This window comes from Hermetia illucens, chromosome 2, assembly GCF_905115235.1.
Source record: "Hermetia illucens chromosome 2, iHerIll2.2.curated.20191125, whole genome shotgun sequence".
In the NCBI taxonomy this organism is placed as follows: Eukaryota; Metazoa; Arthropoda; class Insecta; order Diptera; family Stratiomyidae; genus Hermetia; species Hermetia illucens.
Window position 1 is genome coordinate 80,165,360 of NC_051850.1, and position 27,777 is coordinate 80,193,136.

The 27,777-nt window shown below is 43.8% G+C and overlaps 1 protein-coding gene across 3 annotated transcripts in view; it reads right to left on the reverse strand.

Annotated features, from left to right (window-relative positions):
- Positions 1-25,085, reverse strand: part of LOC119647480 (TOM1-like protein 2) — a 40,906-nt gene extending 15,821 nt beyond the window's left edge. Inside the window, exon 1 of one of the 3 annotated variants that reach the window (XM_038048426.1) lies at positions 24,927-25,085. In XM_038048426.1, the coding sequence (XP_037904354.1) occupies positions 24,927-25,014 (88 nt within the window). In that variant the 5' untranslated portion in view covers positions 25,015-25,085. The other 2 variants (XM_038048423.1, XM_038048425.1) reach the window with 2 other exon arrangements.
- Between the last annotated feature and the right edge of the window lie 2,692 nt (positions 25,086-27,777).

Genomic DNA, 27,777 nt, shown 5'->3' on the forward strand with positions numbered 1-27,777 from the left:
TTTATTCATTAAAAAAGCCTTGAAAAAACACCAAAATTCACAAAAAAAGTTTAACAAGGCACCAAAAATCTAGCTTTTAATATTTTTTAATAATCCTAGTTTGCTCACTGTAGCTAACTCTGCACGTTAAAAGGCCGTTTACTCCTTTTCTTTAAGATGATCACAACGCCCTCTAGCGCGGCAGCAGAAAAACACCTTTTTTGGAGATGGGTGTATAAATTGCTGTATTTCAATAATGAACTATGCTATCAGACTGGAAAAATTATTACGCATGTTCAAGATATTAATAAATATATGGTGAAAAACTCGTATTTGTATCTTCATCCAGTTCTTCTCAAAAAAGCTCTAAAACAAGTCGGAATACCGGAAGCTCGCGCTTCGGCTATAAAGGTTTTGTGTTTATCTTAGGTGAGAAACTTCAACGCACATTTTTCTATCCGTATATAGCTACAAATCCAACACATTCCTTCATATTTTTCCAAACTACAAGACATATGTAAATATTACAGCCATAGATATTATCCTCACCCTAAACAAACAAGCTGCCTATTTCCAAATACTGTACATATATATGCACGTATATAAATTGATCGTACCCATATTTCCGATTTACTTCGTGCAGAAAGCATACGTATGTACATATATAGCACGCATATTGAGTACAGTTGGTTTGATATATCTATCTGAATTAGACAATACCCGCAAACTTCATTAGCACGCATATACTATATACCTACATACATACATGTCTGTTTGCTGTAATTGATATTCATGTAGAAATGACTAAAAAACTTAAACAAAATAATTCTTTGCGACCTCATTCATAAGAACTCCTTTCGTTCTGGAATTGATGAATTAAAATGTGATGATGACGTCATACACGTTGTAGAATGCACGAAATTCACAAAAAATGGCAAAGTTTGACCCCCTATAACTTTGTTAGCACTATTTTTGGTTCTGAGAACGAGACCTGTTACACTTTTTGTGGGTCATATTTTGAGCCCTCAGTCCCCTATGTTTCACCCAATATCAAATATGGAACCAGGGTCGAAAAGTACTAATTGAGCCCACATTTTATGAAAAAAAATTTGCACCCTCCACTCATATGTATGGGGAGCCCCCGTTAAACTTAACAGAGAATGACGCCACTTGCTGCATGTAAAGGGAATAACAGATCACATACTCTTACCAATTTTCATCACAATCAGCTGTGACAGACTGACAGACGGACAGCATGGTGATGGAAATTGCGAAAAAAGCAATGGAGGCCAATAAAACTTGCGCGGTAGTTACTCTCGACGTGAAGAATGCCTATAATACGGCAAAGTGGAGCAAAATAATTGCGGCTTTAGCCAAATTGGGGGCTCCTAAATATCTGGTGCACATAGTCATGGAATTTCTCCGTGAGAGGATATTGTGCTACGATTCGGACGGTGGACCTAAGACGTATACAACAACCTGCGGGGTTCTACAAGGATCAGTCCTCGGTCCTCTCCTGTGGATAATAATATATGACGGAATTTTAAAGTTGCAACTACCCAAAGGAGTGACAATCATTGGCTTCGCAGACGATGTCGGAGTAACTATCGTCGCACAAGACATTGATGAGATCGAGGTACTCACAAAAGAGGCAATTTTTGAAATCAGGTCTTGGCTAGAGGAAGCTGGTCTGACGCTCGCGGAGTATAAAACCGAGGTAGCTTTGATTACAAAACGAAGGTAGCAGACGTCGATAGTCTCATCTTGAAAATTTAGCAACTAATGCTTCCGGAGTGGCTACATTGTTGGCAAGAATATTGCCAAATATAGGTGGACCTAGGCAAAGCCGTCGGCTCCTGATCTCGAGTCTTGTTAGCTCCATCTTGCTTTATGCAGCTCCAGTCTGGGCATCGTCTTTGAAGGTGGAAGCAAACAGAAGAAAAATCGCAGCCCCATACCGATTGAGCGTATTACGTACGTCATGCGCTTAATGTACAACTTCAGATGAAGCAGCTTGTGTGATAGCCGGCATGATCCCCATCGACATCTTGGCGAACGAGAGCCGACGCCTCTATGACCCATCATATGCAATCGGTGAGTCCTATACCAATCGTCGGCAATTGGCACGAAGTGATTCTATTTTGGAATGGCAAAAAAGTGGGATGATTTACCTTAAGGACGCTGGACACACAGGATTATTCCAGATGTCTCTAAATGGATCAAGCGAAGGCACGGTGAGGTTAGTTACCACCTACCTCATTTCCTAAGCGGACAAGGAGGGTACCGTGCATACCTTTATCGCCTCAGGCGTGACGACTCCCCGTATTGAACGACATGCGTGATGATTCCGGAAGATGCAGAGCATGTTGTTTTTAACTACCCGCGGTTCGCTGCACACAGAGCGGAGGCGGAAATTGACGCCGAGGCACGGTTGACACCCGAGAATATCGTGGACCACATGCTAGCCTCTGAAACATCTTGGACGGCGGTGGAAAAATTAATGAAGACGATCCACAATCTGCTGAGGAGGGAGGAGCTTCGAAGGGAAGTTACAAATAACGACAGAAGCCGCAGTTCATAACTGATCCTGCCCCGCGATGTAATACCGAAATGGCAGTCCCGCGGGGTAAGCGAAGGAGAAGGAGGTGCTTTTAGTGACTAAAAGTCTCATATAACCGTATGGCAGGAACCAGCAGTAGGTTTTGAACCTTTCCACCTTCCAACGTATAAAAAAAAAAGACCGACGGACAGACAGACATCGACTCGATTCTAATAAGGTTTTGTTTCAAACAAAACCTTAAAAAGCAAAAAAACAAGTCGGGAAACCGGAAGCTTGTCGCTTCAGGTATAAAAGGTTTTGTGTTTCCCTATGTGAGGACATAACGTAGTTCTCCATTGGCTTATAGCATTGACCCGAGATATTGAGATCGTTCAATTCTGGGCAGGTTACTGCCATTGCCAGAAATGAGCGATTTAAATATCTCGAAGGGCAGGTTACCGACATTGCCAAAACTCAGCGAGTTAAATATCTCGAGGGGCAGTTCACTGCCATTGCCAGAACTCAGCGATTTAAATATCTCGAGTCAATGCTATATATGGAGAACTGCGTAATGAAATTATTTCACACATTAACGCAACCTGGATGAAGTGGCATTCCCCAACTGGTGTTCTTTGTGATCGACGTATCAGCGTACGTCCCAAATCTAAAATTTACTACAATGTCGTCCGTCTGCCGCTCTCTATAGTTCTGAGTATTGGCCGACTATAAAGGTCAATGAACGGCGTCTTGCGGTAATGGGGACGAAGATGTTGCATTGCACTGGTGGCGTGACACGTTTTGATTACGTCTGAAATGAGAATATCCGCGATCGAACGGGTTTGCACCGATCGTGGAAAAACTGCAAGAGAGGCGATTTCGATGGTGTGGTCACGTAATTCACACTAACGAGAATTCAACAACCAGTATTGGCCAGAACATCGAAAGCAATGGTAAGCAACCAAAAAGCCGGCCAAAACAATGGTGGCTTGATATGCTGGATGGGGATTTAAAGGTCTCAAGATTACATCCTGATCAGGCATTTGATAAAATAAAATGACGAAACCGATCACCACAGGCCAACCCCGCTTGTGAACTGATGGCTGAACAAAAAGAAAACGATGTGAGGAGCGAGGAGTGCGCGACAGCTCCGTGTAATATAGCTAAAAATTCCATTGCCCTCTATTTTCTAGAAAGCGATTTAAATAAATCATTTGATGGAAAGCCCTGTGTTGATAATGGTCAACCTCATACGCCTCACACCGTGAGTTTAATATTATTAGCAAATGCCAACAATTTAACCAACATCAAATATAAACAGTCGGGAAACCGGAAGCTGGACGCTTCAGGTACGAAAGGTTTTGTCTATTTCTTAGTACGTAGCACGTAATATATCCATATATTATGTGAGAGTATCCACTTTCGGGTGATATTGACATTCATAGTCTTCAATTTTCAAAGAAGCAACAAAGTTGAGGTATTATAACTTTGTTAGTAATTGTGCGATTTCCACCAAACTTGGTAAGATCATGCTCTATATTATAACCTATATCACTGCATGGTACTAGGATGAACTTAGGGAGGGTTTCTAACCAATTACAAAAAATTGTAGTAATATACTATTATTAACTTTATTTAAACAGATATCGGCATGGAAGGTATTTCGGAGCCCAGGCACCATATAGTGGCAGCCTCCTGATTTTTTTCAGATTTTTCGGTTAGGTAGTTTCTGAGAATGGCCCCCTTAAAGAAGTGATCACTTTCAACCCCCCGCGCTCCCCACCCTTCCAACGAATGTCAAAACTAAGATCGGTTTTGAAAAGTACTAATCGAGACTTTTAATTTGATACCCCACATGACTATATTTGATGAAAAAAATTTTACACTCCCCTTTTGCATGTATGGGGACCCCCCCTTAAATTCGACGTAAAAGGATGTAATTGACTGTATGCGTGAGCGTTAACAGTTCCCACCTTTCTACCAAATTTGGTATCAATCGCGATAACCCTCTCCGAGAAAAATGGGTGTGACGGACAGACAGACAGACAAACAGACGGACAGACAGTAAACTGATTTTAATAAGGTTTTGTGTTTACACAAAACCTTAAAAAGGGCTAGGGAGAATTAGATTCTTCTTGAATAGAATTTTAATATTTCACTCGAATTTCAATTATTCTCGTTAATTATGACGTCAGCATCTTATTTGTGTGACTTAGGATGCTGTTAATTAGCACGAAATTGATAAGTTTGAACTTCTATAACTTTGACACTAATAGTTGGATTTTCATAGAACTTAGCATGTGTATGCACGAGACTGTTCTCTATGTCGGTGCAAAATTTGGTACACCTAGGATGAACTTAAGGGAAGTTTTTTAGTCAATTTCTAAAAGTTGATAATATACTATTAGTAAATTTATTTGAGCAGATACCGGAATGGGACATCTCTCGAAGATTAGGATTTCACATAAGTGTTTTAAACAAAACCTTAAAACGGGCTGGAGATAAATAGATTCTTCATAATGCGACTTTAATATTCCACGCGAACGTCAATTATTCCGGGTAATTATGACGTCAGCATCTGATTTGTAGGGCTTTGGAAGCAGTAAACTCGCGCGAAATTGCTAAGTTTGAACTGCTATAACTTAGGCGTTAATTGCCTAATTTCCATGAAATTTAGCACATATATAAATATTGTCCCCTATGCTGGTACAAAATTCAGAAATCCTAGGATGAATTTAAGGGGGTTTTTCAGTAAATTTCTAAAAAGTAGTAATATACTATTAGTAAATTTATTTGAGCAGATATCGGAATGGGACATACTTTGAGGCCTAGATTCCATTTAGGCGCACCACCCTGATCTTTTTCGGATTTTTAGGTTGGGTAGCTTCCGAAAACGAGTCTAATGTCAGTTTCGGAAAGTACAAATCGGGACCTTTCATTTGATATCCTGCACAACTATATCCGGTGAAAAAAAGTTTTAAATCCCCCCTTTGCATGTATATGGAGCTCCCCTTTAAACTCCACCTAAATTTATGCCACTCGCTGTATGCGTGAGATTTCATAGCTCCCATCTGTCCATCAAATTTCGTTCGGATCGGTTTAGCCGTTTTGGTTTGGTTTTTGGTGCGTGTGACAGACAGACAGACATTGAATCGATTTTAATAAGGTTTTGTTTCACACAAAGCCTTAAAAACGACCTTCACACTCCCTTAATTATAACCACATATCTTCTGCTCGTTTAGTCAACTAGATTTCGGCAAACTTCAGAATATGGTCATGTGGGGTATCAAATAAAAGGGCTCGTTTAGTACTTTTCGGAACTGGCCGCAACCACATGATTAATGACAACTCCCTCACATAATTATCGACGACAACCAGTAAATTCCTCAATCAATTATATTCAAGGCCTTCGTCGAGGCCCCAGCGAACAAAAACCGTTACTATCTTCCCTCAGACAACAAGCATCGCCCCGAAGTGACTCACAAACATCTCGGAACTTCGAAAACCGCCGATTGGGCCGGCCCGTCGGTATTTAAGGATAGTAGTAAAATTCATTCCTCGCGCCGATATTCCTGTACGGCTTGACTGCCAGGGCACTGGACCTGTTTATTAAGAACATAGACAAAACCTTTAAATACGTGATTACTAATCTATCGACCGACAGACTTAAAGTTCGAATCAATTGTCCTACACTCAAAAGAGACTCTTCCAATTATTCTCGTGGCAATGAAAATCAAGGAATTAGCACAGGTTACGTCGATTCACATCTCAAATCTCTCCACCCTTTGGTCACAGGTCAACCAAATTAACATACGCCTCTTCGGCGTAACTCTCGATTTCGGGTGATTTGTGATCGACATATCAACGAACGTTTCAAATCTAAAATTTTCTGCAATGTCATCCTTCTTGTCGCCCTCTATGGTTCTGAGTGTTGGCCGACTATAAAAGACAATGAACGGCGTGTTGCGGTAATGGAGACGAAGATGTTGCGTTGGACTAGTGGTGTGACACGTTTTGATCACATCCGAAATGAGGATATCTGCGATCGTTATGAGGTTGCACCGATCGTAATCGGTGTCGCCATTTGGCTCTATAAAATGCCTGGTCCGGATGCAATCTCGAGGCTTTTAAATCCCCATCCAGCGTATCAAGCCGCTTTTGTTTCGACCGGCCTTTTGGTCGTTTACCATCGACTTCGATGATCGCCTCTCTCGTAATTTTTCCACGATCGGCGAAACCCCATTACGATCGCGGATATCCTCATTTCAGATGTGATCAAAACGTGTCACACCACTAGTTCAACGTAACATCTTCGTCTCCATTACCGCAAGACGCCGTTCATTGTCTTTTATAGTAGGCCAATACTCGGAACCATAGAGGGCGACAGGACGGACAAAATTTCGGTAAATTTTAGATTTGAGATGTTCACTGATACGTCGATCACAAAGAACGCCACTTCATCCAGGTTACGTTAATGCGTGAAGAAATTTCATAACGCAGTTCTCCATTGGCTGCTAGCGTTGACCCGAAATATTTAAATCGCTCAGTTCTGGGCAGATCACTGCCGCTCACAGTAATTGTACCTGTTTCATGGGGATTGGTCGTCAAAAATTCAGTTTTGTTTAGATTCAATCTGAGACCGTGTTGCATGAGGCGATCATTCCATTTTTCGACAAGTTGTTCGAGATCATTTGCTAAGAAAACATCATCTGCATAAAGCAGTGTATAGGGCGCAGGACGTTGGACGTCCCCTGTGACGGTGTCCATTACAAAAGCAAAGAGGAGTGGGAAGAGGACGTTTCCTTGATGAACACCAACAGAGGGACGAAGCGATTTTAATACACCCGCCATATTTCGAACTCCTCTTTTCGGATCGTGGTAGAGCAATTGAACCTAGCGCACAAGTTCTTCTGTAACTGTTGTCAAGAACGCATTCAACAATTTTCATAGTATGGGAATGTAACCGGATCGGGCGGTAATTTGAACATTCTGCTAGACTACCTTTCTTTTTTCATATTGGAACTTTGGTACTTTCTTGCCAGTCAGATGGTGTTCTACATTCCTGAATAACCCGATTAAAGAATTCACTGAGCCAGTGTTGAGTCCCAGCTATTCGCTATCCAGAACTCAGATGCGATGTCGTCAGGTACTATTGCTTTCCTCGATTTCATTTGTTTTATTACTTCCTCGACTTCAGCAATGATTGTAGAAGTGGAGGATATGCAAATTCTTCAGTTGAAATCTACTCAGAGTATTCTCGCCATCTAACCGTTACGGCTTGACGGTTGGTAAGCAAAGTACCCTTCTTGTCATCAACACAACAGAATTATTCGATATCCTGTGTGCGTTCGTTACGGCTTTTGGCAAGTCGATGCAGATCTCTCTCGCCATCCCGAGGGTACATATTATCGGAAAGATGTTTGTAATGTTCCGTTCGGGTGACAGCGACTGCTTTCTTTGCTTCCCAGTTGGCATTCTTATAAATTTGCCAATTGGCCAGTGTTTTATCGTCGAGAAATTTGTCTGGTGTAGCAATATGGATTAGTATAGGTGTTATGCGGTTAAATTTCGATGCCGAGGTATAGCTTCAGAAATACCGCATAGAAGAAACGAGGACTTTGTCAAGGATATAAAGAATAACGCAAGTAGAAATGATTACAATTGAGAATACCATATCACGAAAGAGTTTACAGATGCTCGCAAGTTCTCCCATCTTTCTTTGGCGGATGGTTCTCCATAGTGAATAACAAAAATATTTTTACATTAAGCGAGGTTCTATTCCATTGGTGTGCATTGTTAGATACATCCCATATTCAGTCAGATATGTAAATTAACAATGGTACCGAGGTTGGCTCAACATTTTGGGGTAAAGTCAGATAAGATTGTAATACTCCGAAGAGCACTATGCTCTCTCTGTACTCTGAAAAATCCCTTAGAAGCCAGCGTTGCGATGCGTTCCTATGACTTAGGAATTAGTTTCAGAGATGATATTGATTATATTGTGACATTCGAGTCTAAAATAAGCAACGCCGTAGTACAGGGCTACGCTTGGTGAGGAGATCGAAACAAAGGAAAGGAATTTTCTATGAGGATCTCAGTGCAGAATATTTTAGAAACTGTATTTTCCGTGATCTCCATATTGGTTACAATAATACATTGTTTTAAATTTTTCTTTTTAAACACGCTTCAGATTAATGAGTACCAGAATAGTGTAGCGCTATGCATCACCGAACACTTTTAACGTAGAAAAGAAAGACGTTATTTTATGAAACATTGCACGTAGCCCAGAAAAGGTTTCCTGAAGATGGCACTCTGATCGTGATGGGTGATCTGAATGCCTAGGTGGGATCTGCTGTGATAATACTTGCTTGGGCCTGTAAAGAGTTGGATTTGTATAGCTCGGCATTGTTGGCACCGTTTGAGTATGGAGCCTGTTGTAGGCTTAACATCGCGTGGCGATCAGAATTAAATTCACAAATTGTCTTTTGAATATACCCAAATAGAAACATCGGCCTCATTAGACGGTTTTGCTTTCACTAATATATTATTTTATTTTGATACGCATATACCGACATCTCGGCTTTCACTTGTTCCCTTCTTCAGTGATATACATTTGCGGCCTGATCACTTAATGGACGTTTACCTTCGTTTTCATGTTTAACCGCTGTATAATGAGAATGGACGATTCCGTAGCCTACATAACGACAAAATCTATGAGCGATACCATAACCGTCAGGTTATGGATAAAATCCAGCTCAATAGGTTACGGTGGGCGGGTCACTTAATCCGTATGAGTGAGGATGATCCAGCCCGGAAAGTCTATAAGGGAAATATCTATGGTAGAAAAAGAAGATGAGGCAGACCCTGCTTAAGATGGAGCGATGGCGTAGGTCAGGACGATAGACAGCTTTTAGGGATATCGAATTGGTGGACCTCGACGCAAAACCGGGATGTCTGGAGTTTCTTATTAAGGCAGGCCTAGACCGGATACCGGTTGTTGCGCCACCTGACTGATCTTTGGCTACCGAAAACGAGTTTGAGTGGAGTGGAGGTTCTGGAATGTCAGCATGCTCACCGATAGTACCGAGGACCTCCAGAATCCTAATCCGAAGCCGATATAAGATGGGCATTTTGGGCCTAGGTAAAGTAACACGGTGGGACTCTCCAAAGTATTGCCTTTTGCGCCATAATACTTTTGTACTCTGAAAATCCTGATGCTAACAGAGAGATTTCGGCCTCGGTTTAGGAGCATTACAATTGTGCAGTGCAACGCACTAACGCAGATTTCCGCTATATTTTAATGAGCAATTACAGGCAGTTCAAAGTTGACAATACGATGGGTAATCTGAATGCCAGCAACGGTGAACGTAAACTTCTCCAATTTTCACCACTTCATCATCGGCAGCAGGTTGTTCGAGTACAGGACTTGCCACAAGGTCTATTGCTTTTCGAATAACCGACAATGAATATCTAATCAGATCGATCAAATCACAATCAATAGTAGATTTAATATTTGTCTTTTCAATGTGCGTAAAAAAGGTGTTGACATCTGTTGACGTAGGTGACCATCAGTTGATCTACCGAGCTCGAGATCGAGCTGATTAGATTCTGTGCAGTAGGCAATAATGACTAAAAATCAAAAAATTAGTTGCGCTTCTAACTAACAATTTAATTTTCAATTGTTAGTTGCAATAAATAAATTAGTCACAATCATTCGTTGTTAATTGTATTATAATTACTTTTCACTACACTGGTATTCGCAATGCCATCTCTGAGTTTCCGTGACGTCATTAAACAAATTGACCGCTTTTAAGGTTTTGTGTAAACACAAAACCTTATTAAAATCGGTTTACTGTGTGTCCGGATAGCTGAGTGGTTAGAGCACAAGGCTGTCGTGCGGAAGGTCGCGGTTCAAATCTCACTGGTGGCAGTGGAATTTGTATCGTGATTTGACGTCGGATACCAGTCGACTCAGCTGTGAATGAGTACCTGAGTCAAATCAGGGTAATAATCTCGGGCGAGCGCAATGCTGACCACATTGCCTCCTACAGTGTTCTGTAGTGTACCGTTACGGTCTTCAATGAAGCGCTCTAACACGCTTCAAGGCCCTGATCCAATATGGATTGTTGCGCCAACGATTATATTATTACTGTCTGTCTGTCCGTTACACGCATTTTTCTCGGAGACGGTTACAGCGATTGGCACCAAATTTGGTAGAAAGGTGGGAACTGTGAACGCTCACGCATATAGTGAGTTACATCATTTTACGTCGGGGTGTAAATTTTTTTTTCATCAAGTATAGTCATGTGGGGTATCAAATTAAAGGTCTCGGTTAGTACTTTTCGAAACCGGTCTTAGTTTTGACATTTTTTGAAAATGTGGGGAGTCCGGGGGGTTGAAAGTGATCATTTTTTTAACGAACCTATTTTCAGAAATTACCAAACCGAAAAATCTGAAAAAAATCAGGGTGCTGCCACTGTATGGTGCCTAAACTCCGAAATACCCTCCATACCGATACCTGTTCAAATAAAGTTAATAATAGTACATTACTATAGTTTTTAGTAATTGACAGGAAAACCCTCCTTAAGTTCACCCTAGAATTACAAAATTTTGCAGCAATATAGGCTACAGCATAGAGCATGATCCTGCCAAATTTGGTGAAAATCGCACTATTACTAACAAATGTATACTAGATTAAAACTGTCGCGTTCCTGCAAATTCAAGAATATGAATGCCAATGTCACTTGAAAGTGGAAATTTTCACATAATATATGCATATTTTACGTGCTGCATGCTAATGGGTCAAATGCCCACTGAAATTTCTTTATAAAAGAAATACACAAAACCTTTCATACCTAAAGCGTCTAGCTTCCGGTTTCGCGACTTGTTATATGTATGAGCAGGCTAATGAAGTTCTCTACCATTTCACACCCGCCAAAGATGGGCGATGAGACGAGAACGACGACTTCTGGCAACTTCTGGCCACATAAACATAACATTATCTCCGTCCCAAAACAGCACAACTATTCCAATATGGATTTTATAGGAAACAACCAGAAAGCAGACCAAAACAGTGATACGCTATATGGCGTTTTCAGCAACTCAACTAGTGAGTTTGTTTAAAAAAACTAATTTTTAGAAAACTACAGCAAACTATCGGCGATCTCCGGAGCCTCCAATAGAAGTCCCCCCCCCCCAAACAAAAAAAAATCGTTAAACTAGAAGGTATTGTCTATACAATGATCCACTGTTGGCTAGGCCTATGCCCGAGGGAAATCGTGAAACTAATCTAAAAAGAAACAAATCGGGAAACCGGAAGCTAAACGCTTCAGGTATAAAATATTTTGTGTTTTCATATGTGAGCAACGATGAGTGCATGACAGTTCCATACCTATCTAGTTAAAAATTCAATTGCCTTTATTTTTAAAGAGCAATTAAGAGAAATAATTTGATCTGGAAAGCACTGTATTGCGAATAGTGAATTTCATACGTTTCACACTAGGAGTGCATTAAAAAAAACAACCTGTTACGAAACCACAAAAGGAGTTTCGGACTGGATTGACTACACAACGACGAACCCAGCAACGACAACGAAATAACAATTTGCGCATTTTCTCTCCCTGTACAGAGATGGAGCTGCCAAGCAGCTAGCCGATACTCTGTTCCAATGTAGGGCTGATGTAACAGTGTTGCAGGGGATGCGTTGAACAGGGAACAGTTTCCTGGAGAAGAGCCAATACAACATACATATGTGCTCGGAGTAGGTTTTTTAGTCAGCCAAAAAATGGAACCTACTGTTATTGGCTTTGAAAACATAAGCGAACGGCTATGCACTCTGCGCTTGCGAGACAAATTTAGAAATATAAGTCTCATTAATGTTCACGCCCCTACAGAGGAGACTGCAGAGTCTATGAGGCAGTAGAACGAACCCTCGAAGCCTGTCCCAGGTATAATATCAAAATCATACTTGGTGATTTTAACAGCCAAGTAGGGACGAAGCGCGTGTTCAGGCGATACGTTGGCTCCCATAGCTTACATCAAAATACAAATGATAACGGACTGCGGATTATTCAATTAGCAGTGTCACACGAAATGGTTGTTGGAAATACCTAGTTTGTGCGGAAAGCGGTTTGCAAACAAACGTGGTCCTCTTCAGACGGGACCACTTTCAACCAAATTGACCACGTGCTGATCGAACGCGCCACCTGTCAGCCTTGATGAATGTCAGAATATATAGGGGGGCCAATATAGACTCGGATCACTATCTCGTTGGCAGGTGCTCCAAGCTCGAATGGCAACACCACACAGAATCCCCTCTGAAAATCAGGTGAGAGTTAACACCGAAGCCATCCACAGCACAGCCCTCCGCAACACCTATGAGGAGGAAATGAAGGAAATGAATGAGGAATGCTGCATACCGAGTAATGTTGCATTCTCAAAGGAGGCGGATACGCGCGGAGACTTATCACGAACTCCGGCGAGCGGAGAAACGACTTTACAGACGGAAAAGGGAAGCTAGGGAGAACCAACAGGTCTGTGAACTCGGAAAGTACAGGTAGCAACCACACCAGGCGCGGAAGTTTTACCAACAAGTCAACAGGATAAAGTCTTACACACCTCGATGCTCATCCTGCGGAAACAAAGAGGAAAATCTGATTTCCGACAGAATAAGCATATTGGAACCACCACCAAGTATAGAAGAAACAGTCCATGCTATCTACCGGCTTAAAAATCATAAGTCGCAGGAGCCGATGGAATTACAACCGAATTGGTTAAATATGGAGGTGACAAATTACACCAAGTGGTTCATTAACTTTTGCTCAAGGTGTGGAATAGCGAATCAATGCCTAACGACTGGCAACGATGCATTATCTGTCTCATACATAAAAAGGGAGATATCAAGCAGTGCAGCAATTATAGAGGTATCACGTTGCTGAGCAATATCTATAAGATATTCTCTGCTATATTGCTAGGTTGGATAGCCCCATACACCCGAACATCATTACCCCATTCCAAAGAGGCTTCACTACAGATCAGATTTCCTCTCTGCGGAAGGCGATGGAAAAACTGTTAGAATATGGACATCAGGTGCACAATCTTTTCATCGACTTTAAAGCCGCCTATGACAGCATAATTAAGGTAAATTTGTACACGGCCATGAGAGAATTCGGTATCCCGACGAAATTAATAAGAATGACTAGGTTGACCCTGACCAATCTGCGAGGCCAGATAAAAGCAGCAGGATCACTCTCGAGACCATTCGACATCAACAACTGTCTAAGACAAGGGGATGCCCTATCATGCGTCCTCTTTAACCTGGCTCTAGAAAAAGTGATCCGTGATGCTGAGGTAAATGCGAGGTGTACTATCCTCTTTAAGTCCACCCAACTACTGGCCTATGTTGACGATATCGACATCATGGGAAGAATGATCAGAGACGTACAAACTGCCTTCATCCAGATCGGGCAGGCGGCGCGAGATCTTGGGCTGCAAATCAATGAAGGCAAGACAAAGTATATGGTGGCAACGTCAGCACCGAAAACCAACCAACTGACAACATCAAACCACACTGGCCAAACGGGAAAAATAAAGATAGGAGAATACAACTTCGAAAACGTTGATAACTTCTCCTATCTAGGGTCGAAAATCAAAATCAATAACAGCTACAACGGTAAAATCCGTGCACGGTTACTGGCAGCCAACAGCTTACAAAAATTATTTCGCTCTAAACATCCCACCATAGGGTCAAAGCTCCTATTGTACAAGACTTTGATCTTGCCAGTTCTCATATATTCTAAAATGTTAGATATTGCCTTCTGTTTGTAGTTAAGTCTAAAATTGATAGATCAGTAGCTTACTCCAAACTACAATTTTATTTTATTATGTATATATATTTCGGAAGCAACTTACTCCCTTCATCAGTACAAAGCTACTACTAGTAAGCTACTGGTCTATCAATCTCATATATTCCTTGGAGACTTCTTAGCAAGAAGCCGTTTGGCTGTGGATAAAATCCGGCTCTACAGGTTGCGATGAGCGGATCACCTAATCTGTATGGATGAGGATGATCTAGCCCAGAAATTCTGTAAGGGCAATATCTATGGTAGAAAAAGAAGACGAGGCGGTCTGCCTCTGTCTGAGATAGAACGATGGCGTACGCCACGACAGACCCTGCCTGAGATGAAACGATGGACCGCGGCGCAAAATCGGGATGTCTGGAGTTCCCTATTAAGGCAGTTTTGGTCCGGATACCGGTGGTTGCGCCGTTAATGATGATGATTAATCTTATCTTAACTCTCTATGCACTGTTTTACATTCATTCATAACTAAAAATGCAAAAAGTGTCCTTCATTAATTGTTAAACTGCAGATATACATATGTAGATACATATCAAAGATATAAATAATGTGCTAATCCCAAACAAATGAACGTTGTCCATCCAAATTGATCTAGCACACATTTTCCACTTTACTCCTTGCACAAAAGCATATATACATATAATAATAATCGTTGGCGCAACAATCCATACTGAATACTGAAGTGTGTTAGAGCACTTCAAGCAAGACCGTAACTGTACACTACAGTACACTGTAGAAGGCAATGTGGTCAGCATTGCGCTTGCCCGAGATTATTACCCTGATTTGATTCAGGTACTCATTCACAGCTGAGTCGACTGGTAGCCGACTTCAAATCACGATACAAATCTCACTGCCACCAGTGAGATTCGAACCGCGACCTTCCGTATGACAGCCTTGTGTTCTAACCACGCAGCTATCCGGACACACATATATACATATACTTAAAGTAAATACCACCCGTACTAACGTACAGACATGTCTATTCTATTGGGCACTACCCACAAACTTAATGAGCACGAAAACATATATACACGTGTCTGTCTTCGGCGGAAAAGAAGGTAAAGAGGAACAAGAAACAACAACATGCCGCGTTACCAGAAAAACCTCTGCTTAAAATTAAGGCGGACACAAAGGACGGAGCACCAAAAGAAAAGGTGGGGAGACAAAGGAGGATTAGACTACCAGCTCTGCTTATTAAGCCGACGGAAGGCAAGACTTTTCTGGAGATCCTCAGTGAAATCCGTTACAGGATCAAGCCTAAAGATAGTGGAGCAGAAGTGTCTTCTATTCGAAAAACGAAAGGTGGTGGGATCCTATCACCCGAAGACAAGAAATAAAGTTACGTTCTGTGAAGCAGTTAAGCTGTTTCTGGGAGAGAAAGCTTTGCAATATGCACCGAAGTGCAACCGCTCAGGAGTTGCTAGCTCAGTTCACTGCCGAGGCCAGAGCTGGTTTAATGCTCCTCAGTGAGCAGTACCGAAACAAGAACCCAGTTTAATGACACCCTGACATCAGATACCGCTGCCATATAGATTCACAACGGCACCCTCCTTAGGGTTTGTCTGGGTTCGGTGTTTAGGGATGTTTTTCAATGAGACAATGCCGGACTTTCGACGCAGGCTTGATGCTTTGGAGGACGCTATCTTGAGCATTGATATGCGGATCATGGTTGGGATGACTTCAATGCCAGGGCACTTGAATGGAGCATGTCTCACTCAGACTCCAGATGGACACGAATTCTCGAAATGGCGGCGAGAGCAGGACTGGTAGTTTTAAATAGGGGATCCATCCCAACGTTCCGACGCCCAGGCTACGAAGGAAGCATTCCAGATATAACCTTCGCGGCGGAGTCACTTGTGTCGCTGGTGGACAGGTGGCGAGTTCTGGAAGACTTCTCCAAGCAACCATCAATACATTGCCTTCGAAATGGTGGATACAAACTCTCGGTGTGCGCACCCAAGGCACTCTTTCTGTGCATGGCACGTTGCCCAGGTGAACACTGAGAGGATTGTCGAAACTATTGGAACAGATATGATCGCGCTGGAGGGTACTCCAGGGGATGGTGGCGCTGCAGCTAACACTGTTGTAAGATCAGTTATGAAGCTGCCCAGAAGAGCATCGCGACGTATATTGGTGGATGGCAAAAATTGCAGAGTTCCGGACTCACGGAAGGAGTGTCACAGACTTCGCCGCTTAACACAACGACCGGGAGGAGGCATATACCATAATAACGGAGTACAAATCAGCCAAAAGAAGACGCCGCAGCGCAGCTAACAGGAGCAAAGCTCGCTGCTGGCAGGATCTGGTTAATGAGGTGAATGGAGACCCGTGGGGACTCGATTATAAACTTGTAATCCGAAAAATTCGTTCTTTACGAAAACCCTATCCACTTGAAGCCAAGAAGATGGACCGCATGATACTATTCCCTGCGCACCCCGTACGGGCTGATGGCGTCGACGGAGAGAGCACCGAGGAGGCACTAGGACCCCGATGGTATTCCAGCAAAGATATACAAACTGGTATTCCAACATCGGCCAGTCCTACTGCTCGGCGCATTCACCGTTTGCTTGAAAGAGGGCATTTTCCCTTCTCATTGGAAGGTGACGTTGCGGTTGCGCTGCTCAGCAAAGGGAAAGGCGACCCTGAGTTGCCGTCTTCATATCGCCCACTTTGTATGCTTGACACTGCTGGAAAAGCGCTGAAAAAGCGCTCGAAAAGCTCGTCAGAAGTAGGCTCGCTGAAGCGATACGCGCTGCCGGAGATTTTAGAGCAGGGAAATCCACAGTTGATGCTGTCACGCAAGTCGTGGATGCCGTTCGGCGAGCGGAGGCACATAACCGCCGAACTCGTCGGGTGGTGCTCCTCGTAACGCTTGACTTCAGAAACGCCTTTAATTCCGTAAGATGAAAAGACATTCTACGCACACTAGACAATACTTTCCACGTGCCGAACTATCTCTTACGGATATTGAGGAACTATCTAAGGAACCACTGATGTCAGAGGAAGATTGTGGTCACATCGCGGGTTGCACAGGGATGCGGCCTAGGGCCGGACCTCTGGAACGCTACTTATGATAGTCTACTTAAACTCGACATGCCAGAAGAGTCGTGCCTGGTCGGTTATGCAGATGAAGTTGCGGCGCTTGTTGCCGGACGCCCTGCCGAACAGGCGCACAGCAGACTCGGCATATTGATGCGACGGATAAGCGAATGGATGACTCCTCGTGGTTTCAACCTTGTACTAAAAAACTGGAAGTAGTCATCCTGACTAAATAGATAATTCCGACCCTGCGTCCTATATCGATTGGCGAGTCGATAATCGAGTAAAAACCACCGGTAAAGTACCTCAGGCTGACTCTTGATTCAAAGATGAGCTTTTTTGAGCAAATCAAAATAGCATCAAATAAGGCTGAAGCTCGAATTTTGGCGCTAAGGCAAATATTGGGAGTTTTACGTCTTGCAAGCGATGATTAGTTTAACGCAGTCTGTCCTGCTCTACGGTGCAGAGGTATGGGCTGACGCACTTGATAAGGAGGTATATCGCGGCGTCTGCGTACCGCACTGTCTCTGAACCGGCCCTTATGGTGATGGCGCGAGTGATTTCCGTTGCCCGGCTTGCTAAGAAGCGTCAAGCCATATACAAGCGCAAGTGAGGTGGTTGCTCGTGAAGAACGGCAACGCACACTAGATGAGTGCTCATTGCCAACTTAGGTGCGTGGCTGAATCGGAAGCATTGTGTGACTAACTACTTCCTTATCCAGTTCTTAAGTGGGCATGGTGGTTCTCAGTCTTACCTGCACAAGATTGAAAAAGCACGATCTCGGGATTGTATATTTTGCAATGGAGTTGCGGACGACGCCAATTACACTCTTCTTTCATGTGGAAGCCGGGATGGGATTCGTGAGCAGCTCTATTTAAGCACAGATGCTGAGGGGCGCTGACAGGTGGAGTCGTGTTGCGCATTACGTTCGGGTCCTTCTCGTTGCAAAAGAAATAAAGCTCGACCGGTGGAGGAACCGGATGGCAGAGGATTCCTTGAACTGACAGTTCCTTTCCTCCTCTACCCTCCCGTTGGTGAAAGGAATTCCGTGATTTGAAGGCTCCGCAGTGTGACAAACGATCCCAGGCTAAGATCTGAGGATGGGCAGGTAATTAGTTGGTAGTCCGACGACGTACCGTTGCGGGATCTGATCCCGTGTACTGGGAGATGGGTCGAGCAGAAGCATGGAGAGTGGAATTACCACCTAACGCAGTTCCTTACGGGACACGGTGTCCTCCCCTCCAAATACATTCCCTACCTTTGAAGGTAACCATGGGGCATTGCAACATTGGGACTCTGTTGAAGGGTTCACTTGACTGCCGCCCCAATACTCGTGGGTACAAAATTAGGGACATTTTAAACAATTTCAATGGGACCCCAGTTGCACGAAGACAGTACACAACACGGTTAAGATTCGCTCAACAACACCAGAGCGGCTCTTCGCCCTTGGATGTTTTGGCGGTTATGCCGTCAACCACCAATCTTCAAACAGGTTTCATTTGAGCTCGGTCTGGAATCATCAACTTACCGGACTAATCAAAGGAGCAACACAAGTGTTCCACCTATAAGGCATTCCATAAACCCAGTAGTCAGCAGAAGCTTAGTAACTGGGGATGTCGACCCAATTTATAATGAGGCTTCGACCGCATTACAGGTCGCATTCACAGAATATGCAGAGATTCTCCCAGACGCTAGGCCAAAAATGACCATCATCATCAACGGCGCAACAACCGGTATCCGGTCTAGTCCTGCCTTAATAAGGAACTCCAGACACCCCGGTTTGGCGCCGAGGTCCACCAATTCGATATCCCTAAAAGCTGTCTGGCGCCCTGGCCTACGCCATCGATCCATCTTAGGCAGGGTCTGCCTCGTCTTCTTTTTCTACCATATATATTTCCCTTATAAACTTTCCGGGCTGGATCATCCTCATCCATAGGGATTAAGTGACCCGCCCACCGTAACCTAATGAGCCGGATTTTATCCACAACCGGACGGTCATGCTATCGCTCATAGATTTCGTCATTGTGTATTGTGAATCGTCCATCCTCATGTAGGGGGCCAAAAATTCTTCGGAGGATTCTTCTCTCGAACGCTGCCAAGAGTTCGCAATTTTTCTTGCTAAGAACCCAAGTTTTCGAGGAATACATGAGGACTGGCAAGATCATAGTCTTGTACAGTAGAGCTTTGATCCTATGGTGAGACGTTTCGAGCGGAACAGTTTTTGTGAGCTGAAATAGGCCAAAGATCCCAAAACTAAAGGTTACTTCGGCAACTACTAACATCATTGCTGCCATTGACAGAATTTGGGCTGATCTTTTGGCTAGCGAGATGACTGCTACAGAGGTTCACAGCCTGGTCTATGTTGCAGCTGACACGGTTATTCGTCTCCATAATCAACATCTTAGAGCGAATAACAGGGGTGTGCGCCGGAGGACCCCACCATTCTGCGTATTTCGGCTCAATAAAAGAGTCGAAAGGTTGAGAAAGGAGATTGGCCGTGTCACGCAAGCACTTCTTGGAAATCCATCACCAATAGCGCACAAATCCGTTGCGAACATTATTGGGAACTACCATCTCTCCAATGATGTGACAATCGAAGAAATCCTCGATGTGCTGAAGCAGAAACGTGTGTTATGTTCCAATTGCATCCGTAGGTATCAAAAGAACTTTCAGGGCAAATAATACCTTATTCTCCCAGAACGGAGATTTTATAGAAATCTCACCAACTCAAGTCGTGAAAGTAACCTCGATCTGGATCAGGCAGAAGACTTCTGGAGAAATGTTTGGAGCGAACCTAGCCATCGCAATTTAGAAGCAGTGTCGCTCCTACACCTTACGCGTTTATGTAAGGGCCTCCCCGACATTACCAGGCCTGACATAACTGAAGCTGAGGTCCACCAATTCGATATCCCTAAAAGCTGACTAGCGTCCTGACCTACGCCATCGCTCTATCTTAGGCAGGGTCTGCCTCGTCTTCTTTTTCTACCATAGATATTGCCCTTATATACTTTCCGGGCTGGATTATCCTCATCCATACGGATTAAGTGACCCACCCACCGTAACCTATTGAGCCGGATTTTATCCACAACCGGACGGTCATGGTATCGCTCATAGATTTCGTCGTTATGTAGGCTACAGAATCGTTCATCCTCATGTAAGTGGCCAAAAATTCTTCGGAGGATTCTTCTCTCGAACGCGTCCAAGAGTTCGCAGGACCTAGCGCCCTCTGGGACTGTTTTCCAGGAAACTGACGACAGAAAGAGACGATGCAGCGCCTATGACAGAGAGCTGCTCGATGTCTTCTGATGTCAAGCATTTCCAACGATTTCTGGAAGGCCGATCCTTCATAGACTTCACAGATCACCGACCCCTCATCCACGCCGATCAAAAAGTCCACCGCCTGATTGGAAACCCTGAGCCCGGCACTTCAACGTTTGGATATCGACGAATTGACTGGCCAGCCACTTTACGTAAGATAGCGTAGCGTGAGTGCCACAGTGCGCCCGCTTACTCAAAAATACGCCAAGAAAGCAAAAAACGCCACATCATTGGTTTAACAATATTAGCCGTGCCAAGACTCCAAGGTGCAAATGACATGATTTGCATTTTACAAATTACACTTATCGGACACCGCTGCCATCTGGGTTCGGAACGAGGTTCGACTTCGTGTTGTTGCAGAAGGTCGAGGGGTTTTTCTGGACCCAGTGTTTAGGGATAATATTTTATTGCGTTTACCTGACGCCGGACGAGACGATGCCGGACTTTCGGCGCCGACATGACGATCAGGAGGACACCGTTTCGAGCACGGAGGGACGAATCCTGGTAGGCGGTGATTTTAATAACAGGGCCCTTGAATGGGGCATGCCTCTGTCAGACTCCAGAATGAAACGGATTCTAGAAATGGCGATGAGAACCGGGCTCGTATTTTTCAACCTCAGATCCACGCCAACGTTTCGGCGCCCAGGCTGTGAAGGAAGCATTCCTGACATCACTGTTGCGTCAGAATCTCTGGCATCATCGGTGGACGGGTGGCGAGTCCGGCCAGTGATCACAAATACATCGCGTTTGAAGTGGTTGACACTACTTGCTGGCGAGCACCAACGCGACGTTCCCCCTGCCTGTGGAATGTCACGACGGTGAACATCGGGAAGTTCATCGAAGCTCTTGGAGCAGATAGGGCCGCGCTGGAGGGCGCTCCGTGGGGGTGGTAGTGTCACAGCTGACACCGTCGTAAATTCAGTGATGAACCTGATCGGCGTGTGAAACTTCCATGCCCCGTAGTGGCCCCAACCACGACAAGCCTTCTATGTACTGGTGGACGGCAGAAATTGCCGATGAGCTCCGTCGTTTGGCACAACGTATTCACACCAACGAGGAGGCATGTGCCATGAAGGCACAAAGTAGATCAGCAAAAAGGAGTCTCCGCAGCACTATAAATAAGAGCAGAGCCTAAGTACCGACCAGATGGACCGCATTGTGCGAGCATTGTTTCCCAGACGTCCTGTACAGGTTGATGTCAATAGCGCAGAAAGCGTCGAAGATTGCCCCCTTTTAACAATGCGAGAGCTCGAAGAAGCGGTTCTCACTATGAAAAACAAGAAGGCACAAGGTCCTGATGGCATCCCGACGGAAGTTTAGAAACTGGTGTTCCGCCAACGGCCAGAATTGCTGATTGAGGCGTTCAACGCTAGCTTGAAGGAGAGCAGTTTTCTTTGTCGTTGGAAAGTGGCCAGACTTGCGCTGATCAGTAAGGGTAAAAGGAGACCCGGAGCTCCCGTCTGCATACCGACCGCTGTGTATGCTTGACACAGCCGGGAAAGTGCTCGAGAAGCTCATCAGTAGGCTCGCTGAAGTGATCCGCGCTGCCGGGGACTTATTCCCACGGCAGTTCGGGTTCAGAACAGGGAGATCCTGCTACTCACGGCTTCAGCCTTGCACTCGAAAAAGCCGAAGTTGTGCAATGCTGCAGCTTTCACCAAATCAACAATGAAATGCTTCATCTGTGGATGAACAAGTAAAGTTCAACAATCTGTCACTCAAATGAAGTCTTTGAATTTTGGGCTGTCTATATAGCATGCAAGGATAAGATTGCTTGAAGGTCTGCTTTATCTTGCATAAAAAAAGGAAAAATAAACAGTGCAACAAAACAAATTGGAGATACAAGAGACATTTAGAACACAATTGGGGCTCATAGTGGATATTTCTAAAGCAGGTTTCGGTAACACCAATGACGATAATACGGGCAGAAGATTTTTTATAATAATAATAATAGCCTAGTATACCGCCTAAAGGTAATTTTAGAAGCTATATTATTGGGCCACATGGATGTTCAGACACAAGTAAATTCTATGTGGAACTATATCCTTTGCATCCAATGACGTCTGCTCTCCATAAAATATCACTTCACGGTCCCATTCTGATTGAAAAGCTTTGTTACCCACTGCTGCTAAGGCCCGCAATAAACAATTTCGTTCGTATCGTCTAGATTTCCCGCGAATGTCCAGTCGAGAGGCATATAATTGCGATGTCATCTACAGACTCATCATAATCATAATTGGTATGAGATACTCTTAAAATGCGTTTGCCCGCTAAAGTGCACAGTGAAGTAGATGAGGATCTTAGTGAAGACCTCGTAAAAACGTCTCAATTTCATCTACAATAATTCTATACATTCAGCTGGATGTCATTCCGTTCGGCTTCTGAGCGTTTAACTGTCAAAACGGATTTTTGAGAAGGCAATTATTTAGGAAATACTTTATGTAATTGTATGCAATGTGATTTACAGGAATATTATCTTTATTCCTCAGCTAATTTGACATTTCGTCGTTTTGAACTCACAACGGGAAGGCGATCGAAAACTGACAACGATCGGAGTTAAGGGGGTCATCCCGTGTGAAGGCCGTTTTTTTTTGTGAAGAGCTGGATAAAGGAGCAAATATGAATTTTCACTATATATTTACTAATATCTTGATCAGGAGTAATAATTTTTCCAGCCCGATACCATAGTTCATTATTGAAATACAGAGCAATTTATAGACACATCTCCAAAAAAGGTGTTTTTCCGCCACCACGTTAGAGGGCGCTGGGGTCATCTTAAAGAAATAATGTAAACGGCACTTTAACGTGCGGACTTATCCACAGTGCGCAAACTAGGATTATTAAAAAATATTGAAAGCTAAATTGTTGGTGCTTTGTTAAACTTTTCTTTGTAAATTTTGGTGTTTTTCGAGGCTTCTTTAATGAATAAAAAAAACTACCGAATGAATCACAATTATTCTAGTTTGCGGACCGTAGTTTGTTCTGAAGATTTTGGCCTATGGTGGCAGCAGATTTTCAACTTACAATTTCAAGACAAACGCATTTGAAAAGTAGAATGCGATGCTACTCCTAGTCCACAAACTTTAGGTTTCTTGAAGAAACACATGTAAAGCCTTGGCTTCCATTTTTATCATTTTAGCGAAGTCATTCGGACCGATAAATATGCGCTTTATTACGGCGATCAATTTAAACCTGACATGCGACATTTTACCTATTTAACACCTTAATTTCCGAACGACTTCGAATATCAACAAATTACTTTGCCCATATATTCTGCACCATATATAGATGCAAAAAAATTCGATTCCTCGGATCCGGCACACGGGATGACCCCATTAAACGCAAACCTCAAACGGAGCACTTAGCGTGGCTCGCGAGTCTTGTGAATGCCAAATGCAACGCAGCTTTCAATATTTTAACGTTGAGTGATTCACAAAAAAGAGAGCTACTATATTCCTCGTAGTGAACAAAGTAATCAGTTGACAATTAAATCCTATCGAGGGCAGGCACTCATAAAGTTGACTTATATGGAATCATTAGCTGGCGAATCGAAGTATTCGTCTGCACAGACAAGACTGCCATGAATCAGACCGTGACCAGAAGTAGAATGTAAGAGTTCCGAAAGCATCATAAAATATTTAAAGTGAGAACACTAAACAGAAGAAACTTGTCCGCGTCCCAATTGTGTAGTCACTACACTCCATTTACAGCATTCATATCAACATCTCGGATCATTACTCATGCTTGTTAGACTGCATCTAATCGGACCAAATAAGATATTCGGCATCAGTTGCCAAGCCGCCGATTGAAATTCTGATTTCCTAACAAAACCTGATAAGAAAGAGTCACCAAACTAATAATAAGCGAAGTAGTAAGAAAAACAAGAACCCGAAAAGCGAAAAATCCATAACATATGATTTTTGTAAATAAGCGACTTATTTGTTCAACCCCGCGGCGGGGCAGGACGGCTACGTCGGCTTCCTAATTAAATTACCAATCCGTTGTCCAACTGGAGTCGAGAATGGGTTCCCACCCAAGGAGCCTACGTTAAAAAACGATGCCATTGCCAAAGTTTACAACGAAAACACCGAAATCACTAAGCACTTCTTCCACAATTCGTACGTGCGTAGAAAAAACACCAATTGCGACCACTATTACGGGCAAAACGTCACAAGACCCGACCGTCGCCTTCGTACCTGTCAAAGCATTCGACGAATGTAAAGAAAGTACAATACCGGACAACATCGCATGCGATATTTGGCGTACAAAAGAATCAGTTTCCATTGTCGTATTGTACCCTATCCTTTAGAGACAAAACAGTGGAAACCCTACATTGCGCAAAGGTAAACTGAGGGGATGCGCTGCCAAATGCAAGAAAACAGAAAAATGAGATCAAATCCGCAAACTCATACGTTCCCGTAAAAGAACCCTGCAGGTAGTACCGCTTTCCCCGATTGAACAGTTGCATAAGGGCTAAAGTACAAAGGGTACGTGCGCGCATGTGCGTGGTAATAATAAGACGATCAACCAAGTTCCAGGCTAAAGTACAGTTGCGCTCCCTGCTCTATGAAACACTAGAGGGTCAAAGGTCGATGGAGGTCGCGCCGGGGGTAGTATAGGGATCCATCCTAGGGCCGGACCTCTGGAACGCTACCTATGACAGTCTGCTTAAACTCGACATGCCAGAAGAGTCGCGCCTGGTCGGCTATACAGATGATGTCGCAGCGCTTGTTGCTGGACGCACTGTCGAACAGGCGCAAAGCAGACTTCGGCATATTGACGCGACGGGTAAGCGGATGGATGACTACTCATGGTTCCAACCACAGTAGATCTACTAAAGGCAGTACCCTTACAAAAATGACCCCACTTGCAAATGTGCTTGCAGAAGCTTATCTGTACACATCAGAGACGCTAAACAAGGAAAAGGCATAATCTTCGTCAAATCGTGTTGGTAAGAGAGAGATCGGTGAGCTTTTGCTATTCCGGTACTACGGCGCGCTCACCCATATAGCAAAAAGTTATTTCACGTATTCACTTATACATAGGCAAAACTTGCCAATCTCACGAATACATTGGCAAGTCCGGGCGGTATGTCAAACACAGCTTATCGGGTTTTCGGTACATCTCGCTCATGCACAAGGGCAAAACAATTTGAAATCGTGTATACTCGCACTGATTTCCCCATTGGAGGGCAAGGGGGAGTGAGGTAGCTGTCTAGTATCTAACTGTGGTTCCAACCTTACACTGGAAAAAACCGAAGTAGTCATCCTGACTAAAAAGAGAATTCCGACCCTGCATCCCATATCGTTCGGCGAGTCGATAATCGAGTCAAAATCAGCGGTAAAGTACCTCGGGTTGACTCTTGACTCAAAGATGAGTTTTTCTGAGCAAATCCAAGCAGCAGCGAACAAGGCTGCGGCTGGAGTTTCGGCGTTAAGTAGGCTAATGGCAAACATTGGGAGTCCTACGTCTAGTAGGCGACGTCTCCTGACGAATTCAACGCAGTCTGTCCTGCTCTACGAGAGAGGTATAGCCTGGCGCTGTTAACAAGGAGGTATATCGTAAACGCCTCGCGCAAGTACAGAGACGGGGAGCTTTACCGGTGGCGTCTGCGTACAGAACTGTCTCTGAACTGGCCGTGATGGTGATCGCGGGAGTGATCCCCGTTGCCCTGCTTGCTACGGAGCGTCAGGCCATATACAAGCGCAAGGGAGGTGGTTGCTCGCGAAGAACGGCAACACACTCTAGACGAGTGGCAGCTCTCTTGGCAAAATGAAACTAGAGGCAGATGGACTGCGCGGTCCATCGGCAACTTAGGTGCGTGGCTGAATCGGAAGCATGGTAAGACTGACTATTTCCTTACCCAATTTTTAAGTGGGCATGGAAATTTTCAATCTTACCTGCACACGATTGGAAAGGCGCGTTCTCCGGATTGTGTGTTTTGCAATGGAGTTGTGGACGACGCCCAACACACTTTTTTTTCTTGTGGAAGGTGGGATGGGGTTCGTCAGCAGCTCTATTTAAACACAGGGGATCTCTCTCCAGACAGCATTGTCGAAGAGATGATGAGGACTGCTGACAGGTGGAACCGTGTTGCCCATTACGTTCGGGCCCTTCTCGTTGCTAAGAAGATAGAGCTCGGCCGGGGGAGGAGCCGGATGGCAGGGGGTTCCTTGAATTGACAGTTCCCTTCCTCCTCTCCCCTCCCGTTGGTGAAAGGAATTTCCTGATTTGAAGGTCCGCAGAGCGAGAGAGTTCGGGCACTAGCCCGAAGTAATGTGACAAACGGTTCCAGGCTAGCTCTCTGACGATGGGGAGGTTGAAGTAATAAAAACTTGTTGTTTCTTTTTCGTTGGTGTGGATATTTATTCTTGCAAATACCGATATTTCGGGAACCATTTGTTCCCTTCATCAGTGCTAACAAGTTTTGCTTTTATTACTTCAATTAATTAATCGTTGGAAACACCGCATAATTTCACTCAGATGGGGAGGTGTTTAGTTGGTAGTCCGACGACGTACCGCATTCACCTACCCTACCCCCCAAAAAAAGTACGGTTGCATGCCTGTGGGCAAATTCTCCATACAAACTCAGGTTACGGTAAGGGTTATAAAACATCAAAGGGCGGGGCCTTTAAACGTAAACCGTTAAACGTTGAGCTATCAAATTCGTTCCCTTTGGCTTGTAACAGAATTATGAGCCGATAATCATTTAGGAAATACTTTATGTAATTACATATATTGTATGTAATGTAATTAAATGGAATATTCTCTTTGTACCTCAACCGATTTGACATTTCGTTGGAATGTTTTTGAGTCACAATGCGAAGATAATCAAAAACTGATATAATGCTCGCGGTTCGACGTAAACCTCAAACGAAACACCCTTTGCGCAGGCCGCGAGGCTCGCGGATCGGATCGGATCGTAGCTGTAGAAAATGTTTGAGAAGCGTACTCCGCCTTTGAAATACTTTTAAAGCTGAAAAAGAAGAAAATTTTGAATCAATCTTCAGACATAAAATACACATCTCTAAAGACGGGTGCAGTCCG